Source organism: Perissodus microlepis, chromosome 3 (genome assembly GCF_051167445.1).
Source record: "Perissodus microlepis isolate ML-2025 ecotype Zambia chromosome 3, ASM5116744v1, whole genome shotgun sequence".
Classification (NCBI taxonomy): Eukaryota; Metazoa; Chordata; class Actinopteri; order Cichliformes; family Cichlidae; genus Perissodus; species Perissodus microlepis.
The window spans coordinates 20,123,110-20,141,615 of record NC_140463.1 but is presented as its reverse complement, the minus strand read 5'-3'; the positions used below and the strand labels follow the sequence as shown (position 1 = coordinate 20,141,615).

The 18,506-nt window shown below is 39.3% G+C and overlaps 1 protein-coding gene and 1 pseudogene across 1 annotated transcript; one reads left to right on the top strand and one right to left on the bottom strand.

Moving 5' to 3' along the window:
• The first annotated feature begins 1,068 nt into the window (after positions 1-1,068).
• LOC146390450 (uncharacterized) lies at positions 1,069-18,176 on the top strand. Its single transcript, XM_084923513.1, has 4 exons — positions 1,069-1,151; positions 17,112-17,167; positions 17,275-17,634; positions 17,808-18,176. The coding sequence occupies exons 2-4, from the start codon at positions 17,119-17,121 to the stop codon at positions 18,014-18,016; spliced, it is 618 nt and encodes a 205-aa protein (XP_084779639.1). The 5' UTR covers positions 1,069-1,151; positions 17,112-17,118; the 3' UTR covers positions 18,017-18,176.
• On the bottom strand, positions 8,759-9,526 carry LOC146390451 (programmed cell death 1 ligand 1-like; annotated as a pseudogene).
• Positions 18,177-18,506: the final 330 nt, after the last annotated feature.

The following is an 18,506-nucleotide window of genomic DNA, read 5'->3' as shown; positions in this document are numbered from 1 at the left end:
AACTATTAATCACAGTTTTGCTAAATAAAAGGATCTGGCTTGCATCAGTCACATGATCACATTTAACCAATGATCGCCCTTGACAGCAGAACGCGCTGGTTACGAGCCGGGAACGAGCTCACAAAGAGCACGCGCATTTTTTGCAGTCCGGAGCTGTAGGAGAAACACAAATTAACTCAGAGACACAGACTGATGCGACAAAACCAGTAAGTAGGTGTACAGCGTACACTGTAGTGTATAGCACACAGGAGTATTAGCTTATTACGTACACGTTGGTAAGTTGTCTTGTGGCAACTGACGAACTGAAACAAATGAGCGTGCCGTGTGTGCAACAGCGCGACAAACATTACCTGTAATTTTATTAACTGCACAAGTAGTGCAGGTCATAGCTGCTGGCTACCTATGTAAGGCCGTCATGGGTCTGTAGCTCTGTCACCGTTTTAGGGAACATATTTAGTTTTAAAGTAAGTTACAGGGCTTTTCCTGCCTTTCTGGAGGGATTATATTTCACTAAAAAACGATCTTATATGCATGTCCACATAATTATGCATTATTATAATTATAATTAATTAAAAAAACACACGCTGTATTTTAAAGAACATACATTCTCTACAGTTTAAAAAATGTAATAAGCTTTCCCCCTGCACAGAGTGGATAGTGAAACAAATGGAATCATCATAATGACATTATTTCATATTTATTACTTCCCCCTCCTCATTGCTTTATTATTGTAGCTCTAGTAATAAATAATAACATTTTTCTGTCATCATTTTATTATAGATTAAGTGCAAGAGTTGTTAGGTGTGGATAATTAGATTATAGTTTATTGCAAGAGCAAGTTGTGCCTTGTTCTCAGATAGAGAGCAAGTGGAGAGTGATATATGAAATGATGGGATGGAAGGAAGAAGAGAAGCAAAGAGTGATTCACAGGCAGAGCCTAATTTATTTCTCACAGTTTTTGTTGCCTTATGGTTCCAAGTGCTGTCACCAATCTTTGCATTTTGTTATTATCTCATGATACTTGTTTAATCAGCTACCATCTCTATGGACTTTTTAATGTCTACAGTCTCACATCAACACAGCCCTGCCCTCCAGCACTATCAGCAGCAGGAGCAGCAGAAACCCCTCAACAGCAACATTGTACCCATCAGGTAAAACATCGGCTACGTTTGCTTTGCCTTGTTGCCCATATTAGATTCTTGATGAATGTGTGTTGTTGTTATTCAGCCTGGTTCAATGTGCCCCTTTTTAACTTTGAGCACCTGCCCCTTTAAACGTCTCTGCACGGCCCTGAAGAAGATCATTGGTTATTTTTATAAGTGCTGTTTCAGTGCTAGGGGAGGGGCGAAAACCAGACTGGAACTGTTCATACAGATTATTATTAGTTAAATGTGAGTGGAGTTGTGTAGCAACTATTTTCTCAAGAATTTTTGAAAGGAATGGTAGATTGGAAATAGGCCGAAAATTCTCAAAATTATTGGGATCTAGACCAGTTTTTTTCAATATTGGGGTGATGGCAGCAATTTTGAGAGAAACAGGAACAGTTCCAGTGGTAAGTGAAGAGTAGATGATGGTAGATATTAGGGAAAGGAAAGAAGGTAGACATGTCTTAACCAAGACTGTAGGAATGCTAGCTGACAAGTAGACCATGACGGTTCTATGTTAGTGCTGAAGTAATTTTTTCCTTAATTCAGAGGCAGTCCAGTGAAAATATATTTTTAATAATCTAGATGATGTAGACTTAAACGGAGTCTTATCTAATGAAAGTATTTTATGGATCTTAGAAATTAGAAATCAGATTTAGAGATTATTATTTTTTAAAAAGACAGATACTTCAATATACATGAAATCTTATCCAAAAGAACAGATTAAACACACAGACACACAAAGATGTATTTGCCCTATTATAGATCTGTATCTGCGCACTGTTTAGTATAGACACACAGAGGCTTTTTTTTACATGCAGCTCCTGCTTTTGACGCTCGAGTTTAAGTTCAGTGAAGTTTGGCTCTCGTCAATTAAATTTCTTATTTAGCCACAGCAGTATATTGCGTTCGCTTCTTAACCTCATAACTTTGAGCCATCCACCTTTGGCAAAATATTTTTTTAGTGTGTGTTTATGTAAGTCTTTTATCAAGTAAAGAATAATTTTGCCTTCTATTGATGAGGATTGTATGCTGTGAGAAATTAGGAGCTGTGAGAAATCAGCAAATGAAATTTAGGAGAAGAGGTTCCAGGGGTTAGATCAAATATTGGATTTTCTGATCTGCTACAGAGGTGATAAGGATGATGTCTAAATAGTCACATTTTATTAACACATTTTATAGAGAATGTTTTACTTACATGTTTGTAGCAAACCTGCACTGATCCATCTGCGCCATTTACCCCCTTATCTTCTTATGCTGAGGGTTGGTATGTCGATGATAGTTGTCGTTTTTTTGTTCTTCGCCCACCTTTGCGTGGTAATGACCGTACAATGTTAGAAAGAAGCCCCAAATAATCAGGTGACCCCGGTATGCATAGGGAATTTGCGATGGTGAAAAGAAAAATCTCCCTTTTAACAGGAAGAGACACCAGTTCAGGGAGGGGCCAACCATAGTGAGGGGAAATAGAAGGAATACCTAACTTTCTTTTGTTTTAATAAAATAAAAAATATTTTCACTTAATCTGTACTCTTTTTGTTGCCAAATATTCTGTTCCTAAATGCCTGTTTTTGTGTTAGAGTACTTGGCGATGGAAGAGCAGATGGAAGAAGGATGCAACCCACAACAGCAATGCTCAGTAGCTAGTGGATCTGAGAGCAGACCACAGCAACCTCCCTGAACAGGGTCCAGTAACCATCACAGTGGCAGACATCCAAGAAAGGATCTCTAGTATGAAGAGTTGGACAGCACCAGGCCCTGACATGATTCGCGCCTACTGGTTGAAGAAGCTGAATGCACTCCATGAGCATCTGGCAGCACAAATGAACCAGCTGCTAGTTGACAAGAGAATGGATAACTGGAGGCCGGATGGTTCTGATCCTCAAGGACCCCCAGAAGGGACCGGTCCCATCCAACTACCAACCAGTAACCTGCCTCAGTACCACATGGAAGCTCCTGTCACGCATCATAGTAGCAAAGATGAACAGGCATATAGGTCAATACATGAGCAGGGCACAGAAAGGGATTGGCAAGAATACCAGAGGCCCAAAACACCAGCTACTGGTAGACAGAGCAGTCAGCCGAGACTGCAAGACTAGGCTGACCAACCTGTGCACTGCCTGGATTGACTACAAGAAAGCCTATGCCCCACACCTGGATCCTGGAATGCCTAGACGTATACAAGATCAACAGGACCCTAAGAGCTAGAGCAGGGCGATATGGCCAAAAATATTTATCACGATATATATTTGAAAATTTGCGATAACGATATAACTGACGATATAATTGATGCGAGACAAAATACAACTCCACAACATTACTAGCGCAAAAAGACAACCTTCCATTTATTTTCACTTAAACAAGAAGCTGGTTTTTATGTACATTAAAGCTTTATAAAAATGTAACAGTGCAAATGCAAATTCCTTGCTTAAAGTTTAACCAAAAGGCATTTCCAGTAGAAATGGGCTGACATATCCTGAGCATAACCATGTATAATATCCACTGAAGTTAAAAAGAGGTGCTTTGCAACATTAAACTGCAGTGTGCCGTACGTATTTTTCGGACCATAAGGTGCACGGGATTATAAGGCACATTAAGCGAAACAAAGCAGTCAGATAAATCAAACTTTATTAAACTCATTCTTCTTGCTTCCTCCACTTCTGTACCATTGATTCATTAATGTTGAATTCTCTGGCAGCTACTCTATTCCCATGTTGTTGCAGTATATTAATGACTAACCTTGTATTGTGGATGGATTATCTCAGTTGTTCTCCTGACTGAAGTTTGGTCCGTTTACAGCATCCTGCCATGCGATTGCATTTGTCTCTAACTATCAGGAACCTTAACGTTAACTTTTATAAGTGGAAAAGTGTTAGTGTTCGTCCTCCAGCTTCACTGTTTATGTTATGCTAACATAGCTGTGTCGCTAGCGATCAGGTAGCACATCATTATATACCAGCTAGCCCAACTTCAGTAACCCTACAAACGTCACTGCTGTTTAGTTTCCTGTCTTCATTTATGTTGGACGTGATAGCAGAGCTGTACGTTTGAATTTTTTCAGAAATCTCAGTCAGAACATGCAATATCATGCTTAGGTAACTAGCGAAACTAGCGAGCTAACTTCCGCTAGCTTCCTGCTAACTTCTAACTCCGTTAAATGTAATAAATTTTGTTTTCATGGATGCCTGGAAGTTAAACTTCATAGTTACACCTGGTAAAGCAGCAATGCTGATCGTTTTATTAAAGATGAAAAAAATGAGACAGTTTTTAACTCTCAGTGATGCTGCAGTGTTCGTTTGACCTGAATCATACGGAGTTTAGGACCCAGATTACTCCCAGATTTAAGAGCATCTTAGTCCGACAAATACGACAATAACGACGGCCGCTTGCATGTTCTGCAAAAAAATGTGCTTTGTCGTGTATCTGACGGACAAACACCAAACCAGTTCCACATCACTGAAGTTGCACCATTTTTACAAACCAATTCTGGTTCATCTGGTTCACTCAACAATCGGCCATGTGCGTATGAAAACAAAGGCACTGCGCATGCGCGTTTTACTCATATTCTATCGCGATATTTCATTTTCCTATCGTTGCCTAACATTATACCGGTATTACCGTGAACGGTATAATATGGCCCAGCCCTACTAAGAGCCTTCATCAGGAAATCAATGGGCATGTGGCGGACAACACTAGAGGTCAATTTTAAGTCCATAGCACAAGTCACCATCAAGTGTGGGATCTACCAAGGAGATGCTCTGTCCCCACTGCTGTTCTGCATAGGCCTGAACCCCCTCAGTGAGATCATTGACAAGACAAACTACGGGTACCGACTACGGAATGGAGCAGCTGTCAGCCACCTCCTGTACATGGACGACATCAAGCTGTATGCAAAGAGTGAACGAGACATCGATTCACTGATCCACACCACCAGGATATACAGCAATGACATCGGAATGGGCATAGAGGACAGCTATAAGTATCTGGGGACCCCATAGGTAAATGGGAACCATGAAGAGGCAGCTAGGAAAGCTGCAACCACCAAGTACTTGCAGAGGGTCAGGCAAGTCCTGAGGAGTCAGCTGAATGGTAAGAACAAGCTCCGGGCTATCAACACCTGCCCGTGATCAGGTACCTTGCTGAGATAATAAGCTGGCCAAAGGAGGAGATAGAGACCCTGAGGCTGTACGCTAAGCAGAAGGAAGGAGGAAATGTTGTAACTGTATACCTGGTTGTATAAATGTTGTATAAATTTGAGACGTGAGACTTGATGCAGCCATCCTTTAACTCTGTTTTTTGGGTTTTAATGGAAATAATTATTCATGGATTCAGTTAAAATCGAACAGAATCAGTAACAGAAACATTCTCCTGTTTATTAGAAAAGATTTTGATAGTTTATGGAGCAACACATGAGTGTGGTTAAGTTAGTTTTTAGGAAAAACAAAGAGGTCGTCACTTGAATTTACCTTTGACAGAAAATCTTTTCTGATGCTCTGAATTCTTTAAAATGTGAAATATTTTCAGAGCAAATCAAAGTGCAGTTTTTTCTTCTGGTTGCATATCACCATCTCTCTTTCCCCTCTCTCTGCTTTGCTGGTTTATTGTAAACACCAGATGGGAAAGTCACATCAACACACAAATAGTTTGCTCAACAGGAGTTTTCTACTTTTTTTTTCTTTTTCCCAGTGGCATTTTTGAACATCTGGGCTAATGCTAAATCAGACATCATCAGATTTAATGAGGAGGTTGAAGACTGATTCTGGTGTGTGACTGTGACCATCTGCGGAAGAGGTGCAAGTGGGATGGTGGTTCATGGTGTGTACTGTAAACTCACAGCAAGAAGGTTCTTGTTCCACCTCCTGTTTGTAGTTTTGCTAGTCTTGATTTAAAAATACCAGCGTTATTTCATTTAAGGAGCTGACTTGAGCTGTCCAGTGCACTGCCAAAAATATAATTTAAGATAATATTATTGTATCTCTGAACCATGTACAGTTTTATGACTCAATAACACAGAAAATTCTTTGACCTGAGCTAAAAAGTCAGATAAGAATGTGAAAGAACTACAAAATGAAGACAGACTGAAGAAGAAAGGAGAAAAGGGAATATGTTTTTTTTTACTGGTGAGCTTATTGCACCATCATCTGTCCAAGAGGAAGAATGTTAGCTCCATAACTTGAAGAAAAAAAAAAATACACTACCAGTCCAAAATTTGGACACACCTTTTCAATTTAATGTTGTTTCTTTAATTTCACGACTATTTACATTGTAGATTCTCATTGACACATCAAAAGTATGAATGAACACACATGGAGTTATGTAGTAAACAAAAAACTGTGAAATCACTCAAAACATGTTTTATATTTCAGATTCTTTAAAATAGCCTCTCTTTGCTTTGATTACTACTTGGCACACTCTTGGCATTCTCTCAGTGAGCTTCATGAGGTCGTCACCTGAACTGGTTTTCCAACAGTCTTGAAGGAGTTCCCAGAGGTGCTGAGTACTCATTGGTCCGTTTGCCTTCACTCTGCGGTCCATCTCATCCCAAACCATCTTGATTGGGATTAGGCCTAGTGTGAGCCAGTTTCGTCATAGCGCTTGATAGTTTTTGCAACTGCACTTGGGGACACATTCAAATTTTTTGCAATTTGCTGGACTGACTGACCTTCAGTTCTTAAAGTAATGATTGACTGTTGTTTCTCTTTACTCAGCTGATTGGTTCTTGCCGTAATATGAATTCTAACAGTTGTCAAATATGTATATATCAATATGTCAAAAACCAGCTGTCAGCTGTGTACCAGCCTGACTTCTGCACAACACAACTGATGGTCCCAACCCAGTTATGAAAGCAAGAAATTCCAGAAATGACCCCTGACAAGGCACACCTGTGAAGTTAAAAAGCCATTTCAGGTGACATGTCTGTGAAGGTTCTCAGTCATCCAGGTCATCGTAGTCTAAGGAGCTTGGAAAGAAAAAGCGTCTGGACTTCTTTAAGTTGCTTGAAGAAGTTTCACCTCTCATCCAAGAAGCTTCTTCAGTTCTAGGGTCAAATGGTGGAGAGTCTCAGATTTAAGCCCTGTGGGAGTATCCCCCCCAAAGACGGACAAAAGGACCCCCTGAGGATCCTTTACCTAATCACAGGAGCCAAGGTGTGAAAACAGGTGTGGGTCACAATCAGCCAGGGTTTTGGGTGAGCTTATTGTGAAACCTAGCCCCACCCTATCATGTGATTTCCTGAGGTCAGATGGCCCTTCTCTGTTCAAAGATGTCTTTGAACGACACCAACTGTCTGCCATCTATAAACCAGTTTTGAGATCCCTTCCCAGACGTCTTAACACCCACTCACACCCTGGGCCATCTGACCTCAGGAAATCACACGATAGGGTTTCTTTCCAAGCTCCTTAGACCACTACATCATAAAGAGAAGGTGTGTCCGGACCTTTGACTGGAAGTAAGATATAACACAGACACACACACACACATTATGAAGATCTAGTCTGTAAACTTTCCTTCAGAATTTCTGAGCAGCATGAAAATAAAGCTGCAGACATAAAATCTGCTGTTGAGATTTACTAAACACAGTAAAAAACAAGTCCTCTTTATAGCGGTTGGATTATTTCTGTAAGTTGATGAAGCTGAAGTTGGAATTATGCAGTCCAGTCATTTATTTCATTGGTGCAGGTATTCACACAGCACATGAATGAACAGCAGCTTCGGGTTTTACACACTTTGTAAGCTGTGTGTAAAAAGAATAAACAATAATAAACAAAATTTACATTAATATTACAGATGAAACTGGTTCACTCATTTCTGTGTTAAACCAGCTAACTCAAATCTCTCCTGCTGTTACATCAACAATGTCATCTGGTGGGTTACGAGTTTAGAGCAGAGTAAACTTGTGTCTGAAGCTTTATGTTTTGTGATGAATCTTTCTGATAGATGTGTGGTTGGAGCTGGTCAGAAACTGCTGTAAATGACATGAAGATATTAACATTAAACATCAGAATTAAACTGATAACAGTTCAGTTCATAGTGTTAGTTAGAGATCATATAACAAAAATCTCATAATAATAACTTTAATGTATAGAATAAAACAGCCCTTAGTTTGTAAACTCTGTTAAGGCTACTTCATGGACTATGTAAAAGACAGAGGTAGCCACGATGACATGACATCATCTATTGTTTAGTGAAGGCCTGTTATGAAGCATTGATCTGAGTGTTTTTACCACTTAATAAAAAAAGTTTAACTAAATCAGGTTACCAGTGACGTTGAGTCGACATCTTCCAACACTGAAGCCATAATCAGTGTTGACCTCACACAGGTACAGACCCAAGTCATCAGTCCTGAGTCTGGATAGTTGAAGTCTGATTCATCCTTCTCTGAGGGCGTCTTTGTCACTCTGGACTCGTCCTGTAAACTTTTCATCCTGAGACTCTGACACCTCAACACCTTCATGAACCTGATACAGGACTATATAAATATATATAGATTTATATAAATATAAATCTATATAAATACACTCAACTTTAGAAATAATAATAATAATCATGATAATTAGTGCTGTCAGTTATAATCTCATTAAAATGACGGATCGCCCAGTGCGTGGGGCTGGACGGCATTAACGTGTTAGCGCAGTTAGCTTGTTAATGCGTTTACAGGCGATCCTTCCTCGTCTCTCTGTGTTTGATGTCTCAAGTTTTCTCTCAGGTTCAGGACAATCCCTCACTGCTGCAGACACACAAACATCTGAGTCTCTCACATTCATTTAGTAAATATCACTAATAAACAAATTATAATTTCAATAAAGGTTTCAACTTATCCAAAATAAGTTTGTGAACTGAACATGTCATAAAAACTTTCACTGAATCAACTCACCACTGACGTTTAGTCGACATCTCTTGAGATCTCGAGAAGCCATAATAGGTGTTGACCTCACACAGGTACAGACCCGAGTCATCAGTCCTGAGTCTGGACAGTTGAAGTCTGATTCGTCCTTCTCTGAGGGCGTCTTTGTCACTCTGGACTCGTCCTGAAAACTTTTCATCCTGAGACTCTGACACCTCAACACCTTCATGAACCTGATACAGGACTGAGAGTTCTGGACGACTGCAGCAGATCTTCAGTGAAGTGATGAAGGTGTCAGGTTTGGTGGTGAACGTCCACTCCAGTGTGATGTTGTGGTTCTCCTCTGCCTGATAGCAGGTCTGTGTCACATTAACTACAAATGATCCTGTTGAGGAGACAGAGAGGGAAAGAGAGGAGCAGACACACTGAGAACTGGAACAAATCTGTTGTTGAGCTTTATTTGGAGTTCATAAAGTGAAGCTGTAAACTAACCAGAGACACATGAGGTGAGGATGATGAGCAGCAGGATCCTGCAGATCATCTTCTCCCTGTGAGAGGAGACAGAGGTGAAGAGTCATAAACACATGAGGTCAAAGGTCAGGCAGTACAGCTAGAAGAAAAATCTGCAGTCATACTTTATTCACTCATTACAACTTCTGATCCTGTTTGTGATCCTGATAGGAATAAACTGAACATATGAACAAGACTGATGAAATAAATATGTAAACTTTTTACTTTTGGCTGCTTCCTTGTCATAAGCAGTCACCACAGCAGGTAGTGCCTCATGTTTGATTTAGCAGAGTTCTCAATGCTCCGGATCGAATCAAATTATCAACCCCTCACATGTCAAGTCAATGTGTAAACTACTGAGCTACTGAAGCACAAATGATAGCAGAGTGATTGCCCCACACAAACAGATGCTGCATGTGTAAATGGTGCCCTACTTACTCAGCCTGGTCTCACAGCAAAATATGAAAATCACAAAAGAATCAATGCATAAAAGGGTTCGGAGACACAAATGTTGTTTGTTTTTTTTTAATGTGACTGTCAGTGATGTGAAAGTGATGTATTTCAGTAAGAAAGATATTTTTTGTTTGCAGCACGAGCCAGGTCTCAGAGTTACTGACTGATACTGACTGACAACGGTCAGTATCAGCACACAGATGAAAAACTGTGTCCAGTGAATGACAAATAATCTGTGTCCAGAAACACAAATCAGTTGCTATTGCATGAACTTCTGTGAATATCTGACCTTATCAGTATTTTGCACCTCACAGCCACAGAATCCAACTCTAAGTGGGAACAATTTATGTCAGGTACAGTCTGATTAATACAGTTCTGAATATAACTGCACAGTAGTCAAGGCACTGCAAAGTCCTCCACTCCAGCATGATAACAAGAGATACTGAGCAGCACTAAAAGACAGAGCTACATCCAAAATATTAAGGAGACACAAATACAAGAAAAGAACAGACACGATAACATGCTCACTCCCACTGTTTTCTCTGTGCGCACTTCATATTGTCTGTTCAATGAAATGCGCCACTTTACATACGAGGACTCCAGAAATTTGACATCTATGCATACCAACCGACTGCTGTCATAGGTGTGTTTTAAACCACGTTTGTATTAGGTATACGCCACGTACCATATTCAACTGTTTCAGTTTTACTTCAATAGTGAGCTAATTATAGTTCCACTCTGTGGCTGTTTTTAGTCACAAGATGACTCATTTCTGCCAACACAAAAATAAAAAATGCAAACAGACACAGGTAGTCTTTTTGCTATTGGCAAAATGAAAGATTTTACATAGAATAAGTTCTTCTTGTTAGTACTACAGACATGTTATTAAATCCAGTCCGAGCAGAAATATGAACAAAGTTGAAGTGATCGTTTGTCTAACTTCTTGAGCAACTTGTTACGTGAGTGTAGACAAATATTGTGGACATGAAAGCTGATTATTTGCACAAAACTTCATCTTTGTTAGAAATATTTAACCTCATTTGTTATATTTCCTTCAGTATAACATTTCTGCAGCTGACATACTCTAATGAAACACTAGTTCATGTTAAAGGCGAGGGAGACTAGTGAAGGTTTACTGGAACGAAACAGAATGAAATAAAGAGCTTTTCACATCAAGTTCAGTTCAATAAATAATGAACTTTTTAAAAATATGTTGGGCTGAATAAAGGTGATCTCACCTTGGCTACGATTATATTTAGTTGTGTGTTAACAAGAAGAAAAGAAAAGATGAGTTCCTCCTTCTTATTTTCTGTTTTAGCATCCTGCTAAATTGGGGTCTTAAAGCCAGTCAGCCTCACATTCGTATATTTGTTCAGAAAGTTGTATTGATTTTGTTCTGTATGAGTCCCTGAGATGAATGATTGTGTACCTTCAAAAACAAAATAATTGATAGAGACTCGGACACTGATGTAACCTAAAATGCAGGTTGTTCCTGAAAGCTTTAATCTAATAAATAAACATATTAGTCCTTCTTCTGAAAGTCAGATTTTTTTATTTTTTTTTACATTTATTACAATCAGTAAAATTAAATTGTTGGACAACAAAATTCTTTGTTTGAGGAGGAACTATATGCTTTTGTCACATTGCCTTTTGTATTTGACTGGAATGCAGACTGCAGTCTTTTACATCCAAGGTTACGTCGCAGTCAACCTTCCTACAAACACTTCACCCACCTGTGTGAATCATTCCACCATTGTTACATTAGTTACAACTGCATACCCTTCATAATGATTAGTCTATTTTTACCTTCTTTAGCTTTTATACTTTCATGCTTGTTTTTTAAATTTTTCATTTACCTTATGTTTTTATTTATTTGTTTTGTACTATTGTAAGGTGACCTTGAGGGTCTTGAAAGGCACCTATAAATAACATATATGTTAGTATTATACTATTACAGTCAAAAATAGTCCTTAGCTTTTCTTGAACTCTGTAGTTGAGGTGATATTTAATACCGAGTGCCAAACTCTTATTTATCCTTTCAGTATTAAACAAAATAAACAGCTAAAAGCTCCAGTCGATCAAACGGAGTTTCAAAATGGTTGTCTGAAATGATGTCATGTTTTTGTACTTTCAGTCATTATTGCAGTAAACCCGGTGCAGACAACAGAATGAGGAAAGAGAAACATAATGTGAGGCTGACTGGCTTTAAGACCCCAATTTTAATTAATTAATTAATTTAATTAATTGTTACATCATTTTTATTTTTTTTATTTTTTTTAGGCTGCTAATTTGAGGAGGTATAGAGACATGGCACAGAGTCTTTTGAATATTCTGGACAGTCATGGAATGAACATGAGGAGGGGGGAAATGGGAACCTAAATGAACGGGGACATTACACATGACTAACAGCAGAGACCAAATAAAACAGTAGGAGGGAAACATGCAAACAAGAGGAGATGATGGGAGACAAAGACATCACTAAAACACACAAAAGGCGAGGGAGACTTAAACACAGGGGACTTGACATACTCGCACACTGGTGGCATGACACCATAACCAACATAGTGGGGAAGACACAGTGTGGCGGAGGTGTGGTCTCTGGCCTGCTGCAGTGGAGGAGTGACGCAGTGAGCTCGCAGAGCTGACAAGATAGGTGTGTGGCATGGAGTGTGTTGTGTTGGGCTCTTGAATAAAACTCCTGCTCAAGCAATAACGTGGAGCAACAACAATCTTTTAATATAGCTTCTTCTCGTGGCTGTTTACATACCACCCATTTCCTATTTAGCGGGTAAGTACTGCCGCCTAGTGGCACATGCATGTGCATCAATATAGATTACACCACAGAGTGAGGAGTAGGGATGGGTACCGGTATCCGGTGCCACCGGTTCTGACATAAACGGTAGTAACCAGACCGAAAAGCAGCGCACATTTCGGTGCTTTATTTCGGTGCTTTTCTTTTTCTTGAGGTGTCATACACTTTGGATTCCAGCCAATCATTTTACCTTTCCAAGGATAGTAGGCGGGCCCAGGTACGTACCTTCTTTTAGAGCAGAGCTACAGATTAAAAATGCCCAAGGCAAAGCGGCCAAAAGTCTGGCTGTACTTCACAGCAAAAGATACAAACTCAGCAGCCTGCAACAAGTGCTTTAAGGTGATACAGTGCAAAGGAGGTAACACCTCGAATCTGATGAAACACCTGGCGACGCATAGCGTCTTTTTAAAAGCCGAGAAATGCACCGTATTTGATAGCTTGCTGCAAGACTGAGCACCAAACACATCTACTGCAGGTGTGGTGCCTGTTATCGGACCCGGAGTTAGCAACATCCCCCAAGAACCTGAAGAGCAGAGTCCTGGCCCCTAGCCCTGCCAGTGTAGCAGAAATGATGACGGATGATGATGCAGCAGCAGCAGTTCTTCTCTGGGTGAGTAGCTTAATGTTGTTCGTGTGTAATTTACGTTGAGTAGGCTAACCACGTTATTACATTAATGCATGTAAGGTGAACTAGCAAACACCGTTGTAGTTACATGCGGCTTCCTGTTTGATAGAGTGATACCATATATACCCTAGAGCTGCAAAAAAGGCTAACATTGTTATCTTTTTACAAAAAAAATAAGCTAAACATGAGAGGTTTTAGGATAAAGTTTGTGTTTTCCATTGTTGAAGCACTGGTTCCAACTAAAGGAGGTATGTTGTATCAACAGAAAAGGCTAACTTAGTTATCATTTTCAGAAAAAAAGAGACTTCTAAAAATAAAAACATAAGAGGTTTTTGGACAAAGTTTGTGTTATCTATTCTTTAAGCACCAGTTCGAGCACCGTTTAAGCACTGGCACCGTTTCAAAAGTACCGGTCTGGCACCGGTATCGGATAAAACCTAAACGATACCCATCCCTAGTGAGGAGTGTCTGCGTTCTGCGTCGATCATGGCCGAAACCGCACTTCTATTGCCGCTAATAAATTAAGGATAAATTAAGGATAATTCCTCTCACTTTCGAGAGTGTGTGTGTGTATGTTATAGGGTCCTGCGTCAGACACAGACATGGGAAGAACCTAGACAGACATGAACTAAATAGGGAACAGAACTCAATATCAACAGAACTATCTGAAAATTAAGTTATATAAAATAGAAGACAATAATACAAAAGGGCATGGCACTCAAAATGCTGAGTCAAAAGACCCATAACCATGACAAGGGATGCCATTAAATATCACATGTGGCACAGTTGCATCACACTTAAGCACTATTAAATTCACAGCAAATATGATACATGTTCCTTTTTATTTACAGACATACTGAAGTGATGCAAGTGATACTCTAAAATAAACAACCTAGAAAGGACTTAGTACCTAAGAGATGGTCATACTGGTTTCTGAGTAAACTCATCATGTGTACTCAAGGCACTTTTTTCATTCTTAGTTCTGCTGGATCCTGAGCAAGCAACTAGATCTGTATTTTAGTAACAGAGCTTCACGAAAAAGAGGAAGAAATAAAGAAACAAAGGTAGGAAGAAAATAGGTCCAGCTGACCCAAAAATCTCTACACAGAGAAGAGTTTTTCTGTTTGTTTTTTTGTTATTGTGTTACGCTATAAAGTAAATGTTTAATCAGAGACTGTAAAACAGGACACGACTGAGACCAACAGTTAAATAGTTTGTACACTTTGTGTGTATCGTAGTTTTTACTGACATTTAGCACTAGCATTGAGCTGCACCTTCGTCTTCATGTGAAACATTCAGACTTGTGTCTGTTCCTCCAGCTGAACATTAAATCATTTAGAAATCAGACTTCTTTTAGTTTGTTGATCTAATGCGAAGGTTTACCTGAATATGCACAAAAGGAAGCTGCATTTTGAGTCCCTTCAATGTAAACAATCTTTCTGCTATTATATTATTATCATTATTGTCATTATTATGATGCACCTATTATTAGTATTATTATGATGTTGTTCTTGTTTAGGTACAGACACTGACAAAAACAAGCGATAATCTGTCCCAGAAAGTTGATTGTGGACGTAGTGTTTTCAGTGGGAGAAATGTATCGTCACTCATTCAAGTGATCAATGGTGATGACAACTGGCATATTAATGATCAAGGAACTAACCTCATAGTCCATTGTTAGTCAGAGGTGCTAGTTTCAGTCATTGTGTAAATGTACTCTTTATAAGGTTGGGGAACTGCCTTAAGTCTGCTGAATGTGGAGTTCACTGGAGCTTCACAGGGTGCCACTGCAATCCTCTTCCACTTCCTCATGATGACATCATGGAGCTGGTGGAGGTTAGAGACCTTGCGCTCTTCCACCTTCCATTTGAGGATGCCCAAAAGATGCTCAATAGGGTTTAAGTCTGGAGACATGATTAGCCAGTCCAGTACTTTTACCCTCAGTTTATTTTTTAAAAGGCAGTGGAAATTTTGGAGGTGTGTTTTTGGGTTACTATTATGTTGGAATACTGCCCTGTGGTCCAGTTTCTGAAGGGGAGGGATCATGCTTTGCTTGAGTATGTCACATGTTACAATTCATGGTTCCCTCAATTAACTGTAGCTCCCCAGTGCCAGCAGCACTCATGCAGCCCCATACAATGACATCCTACCACCCTGCTTCACTGTAGGCCAGACACAGTTGTCTTTGGGATTGGGGGCCCCTGGCCTAGTCCATCTTTATGTAGATCAGGAGTCCCCAATCCCAGTCCAAGAGGGCCGGTGTTCCTGCAGGTTTTAGATGTGCCCTTGATCCATCACAGCTGATTTGAATGGATAAATTACCTTCTTGACATGTCCTGAAGTTCTCCAGAGGCCTGGGCATGAACTAATCATGTGATTCAGGTGTGTTGACCCAGGGTGATATCTAAAACCTGCAGGGACACCGGCCCTCGTGGACTGGGATGGGGGACCACTGATGTAGATCAACAATTCTTTTTCAGATTCTCAGAGAATTCTTTGCCACGATACGCCATGTTAAACTTCCAGTGACCAGTATTAGAGAGTTTGAGAGCAATAACACAAAATTTAACACACTTATTTCCCATTTGCACCTGAGACCTGGTAACACTAACGAGTCACATGACACCAAAAGGGAAAATGGCTAATTGGGCACAATTTGGACATTTTAACTTAGGTTTTAGTCACTTTTGTTGCCAGCGGTTTAGGCAAAAAATGGCTGCATGTTTAGTTATTTTGAGGTGACATCAAATTTACACTGTTATACAAGCTGTACACTGACTACTTTACATTGTATCAAAGTGTTATATCTTCAATGTTGTTCCATGAAAAGATATAACAAAATATTGACAAAAATGTGAGGGATGTACTCACTTTTGTGAGATACTGTATATATTTTTTGTGAAATTTTAAGGAGGCTTGAAACATGACCACTGTGCACGTAACCTTGATGTTCTTTTAAAACTATGTGTTTTACCTGATTTATTTTTAAGTTGAACAATGTTCTGCTTTGTTACCTGTGATGTCTGATAATAATATACAACGCTGATATTTTTTTACAGGTCAGTGTCTCACTGTAATGTACCCAGTAAGTTTAACAGGAGAACTTCCTCCTCACATGTTTCTCCACCTTTGCATAAAATCTTGTTAGAGACAAGTCCAAGAAAAGGCAAAGATAAAAAAAAAAACAGGTTAAAAAGATATGAAAGACAAAAACACTGCACACTGATGTCAAGAGAGGGTTTTAAATGCTGTAGCTCAACACGTGTACAGAATAACAATTATTAGCTGCACAGAAACAGTGGCAGGATATATTTTGTGTTTTTTAAGCAGAAGAAAAAATTAATTCTAAAAAAAAGTGAAATACTTTAGCGTTGTTAATGTTATCCTCTTAATTATAAAGATGTATATGTTCACGATTTTAGATGTGAACTGAGTTATTTACAGACTCAGTAGATGATTTCTCTCTAAAGAAAAACGAGAAATGTCAGCGCTTTAGGAAATACATTGTGAAGACAACGATTTTATTTACACTGAAGTGTGTTTATAGACGAAGGTGAAAGTATTCATGTAGTTTTGGTCAGTCAGTGTAATAATCAGCATAATGAACAGGATCAGATGTTGTAATGAATGAATGAAGTCAGACTGCAGATTTTTCTTCTTCTAGCTGTACTGACTGACCTTTGACCTCATGTGTTGATGACTCTTCACCTCTGTCTCCTCTCACAGGGAGAAGATGATCTGCAGGATCCTGCTGCTCATCATCCTCACCTCATGTGTCTCTGGTTAGTTTACAGCTTCACTTTATGAACTCCAAATAAAGCTCAACAACAGATTTGTTCCAGTTCTCAGTGTGTCTGCTCCTCTCTTTCCCTCTCTGTCTCCTCAACAGGATCATTTGTAGTCAATGTGACACAGACCTGCTATCAGGCAGAGGAGAACCACAACATCACACTGGAGTGGACGTTCACCACCAAACCTGACAGATCCTACAAAACTCTCAACGTCCTCTGTGAACTCTTTATCAATGATAAACTCTCAGTCCTGTATCATGTCCATGAAGGTGTTGAGGTGTCAGAGTCTCAGGATGCAAAGTTTTCAGGACGAGTCCAGAGTGACAAAGACGCCCTCAGAGAAGGACAAATCAGACTTCAACTGTCCAGACTCAGGACTGATGACTCGGGTCTGTACCTGTGTGAGGTGAACACTGATTATGGCTTCAGTGTTGGAAGATGTCGACTCAACGTCACTGGTAAGTTTATCATGATTAATATTAATATTATTATTACCATTATTTATTTACTAATTTATTTCTATATCACTGACAGACTTGAATGAGTCCTGCTGAGAACTGTGGGGTTTTTTTGAAGTCCAGATCATGAACACGAGCAAGTGTCAATAATTACATTTTATGCTTTTTTACAGCAGCTGCTGATCAGCTCCAACCACAGAGACCAACTCTGAGTTCAAGAGCAGAGAGTCGGGAAAGAACCTCAGTTTATATTGTACTGGGACTGACAGCAACAGCTCTAATGTGTGTCAGTCTGGCTGTTGTCAATCATTCTGTATTAAGGAAAAACAAAAAAAGAAAAGAAACATTGAGTCTCCAGAGCTTTTTGGTAAGACATAATTAACCAGCAGATTCTCTTCATTTAACATCTGTTCAAGAGCCAGAAGTTAAGGTAGTGCTATAAATGTAACATTTACATGTGACAGAGTTTAAATTAATAGAAATGTAATGATCAGTGTTGCTGTACATACTGCTTTTCTTCTGAAAATTATGACTTTCTTTCATTGTGCTGCTTCATCTTGTAAATTATTGTGTTTATGAGAAAATTGTTTCTGAGTTTCTTTGTCTAAATCTTTTTTTCAAAGCACCATAAGTTTTCAAACATCTATCAACAAAGAAAAAACACACTTTACTGGCATCAGTTCTGTAAAGGACACACATGTTCAAACCGAGTGAAAGGCGAAAGATTCAATTCCAACAAGTCTAAACACTATATATCTCTGAGAAAACTGCAACTTTGAATTTCTCAATGCATGCTGATGACATCGTGCTCAAATTTAACCAATAAGCTACACTATTATAAGATTAGTAAGGTTAACTTTAACAGTAAATAT

What these genes read in the sequence shown, in the direction of transcription:
- LOC146390450 (XM_084923513.1), top strand. Translation starts at nt 17,119, where the DNA reads ATGATCTGCAGGATCCTGCTGCTCATCATCCTCACCTCATGTGTCTCT. An exon ending in CCTCACCTCATGTGTCTCTG is followed by an intron (nt 17,168 to 17,274) that starts GTTAGTTTACAG and finishes TCTCCTCAACAG; the next exon opens with GATCATTTGTAGTCAATGTG. An exon ending in ATGTCGACTCAACGTCACTG is followed by an intron (nt 17,635 to 17,807) that starts GTAAGTTTATCA and finishes GCTTTTTTACAG; the next exon opens with CAGCTGCTGATCAGCTCCAA.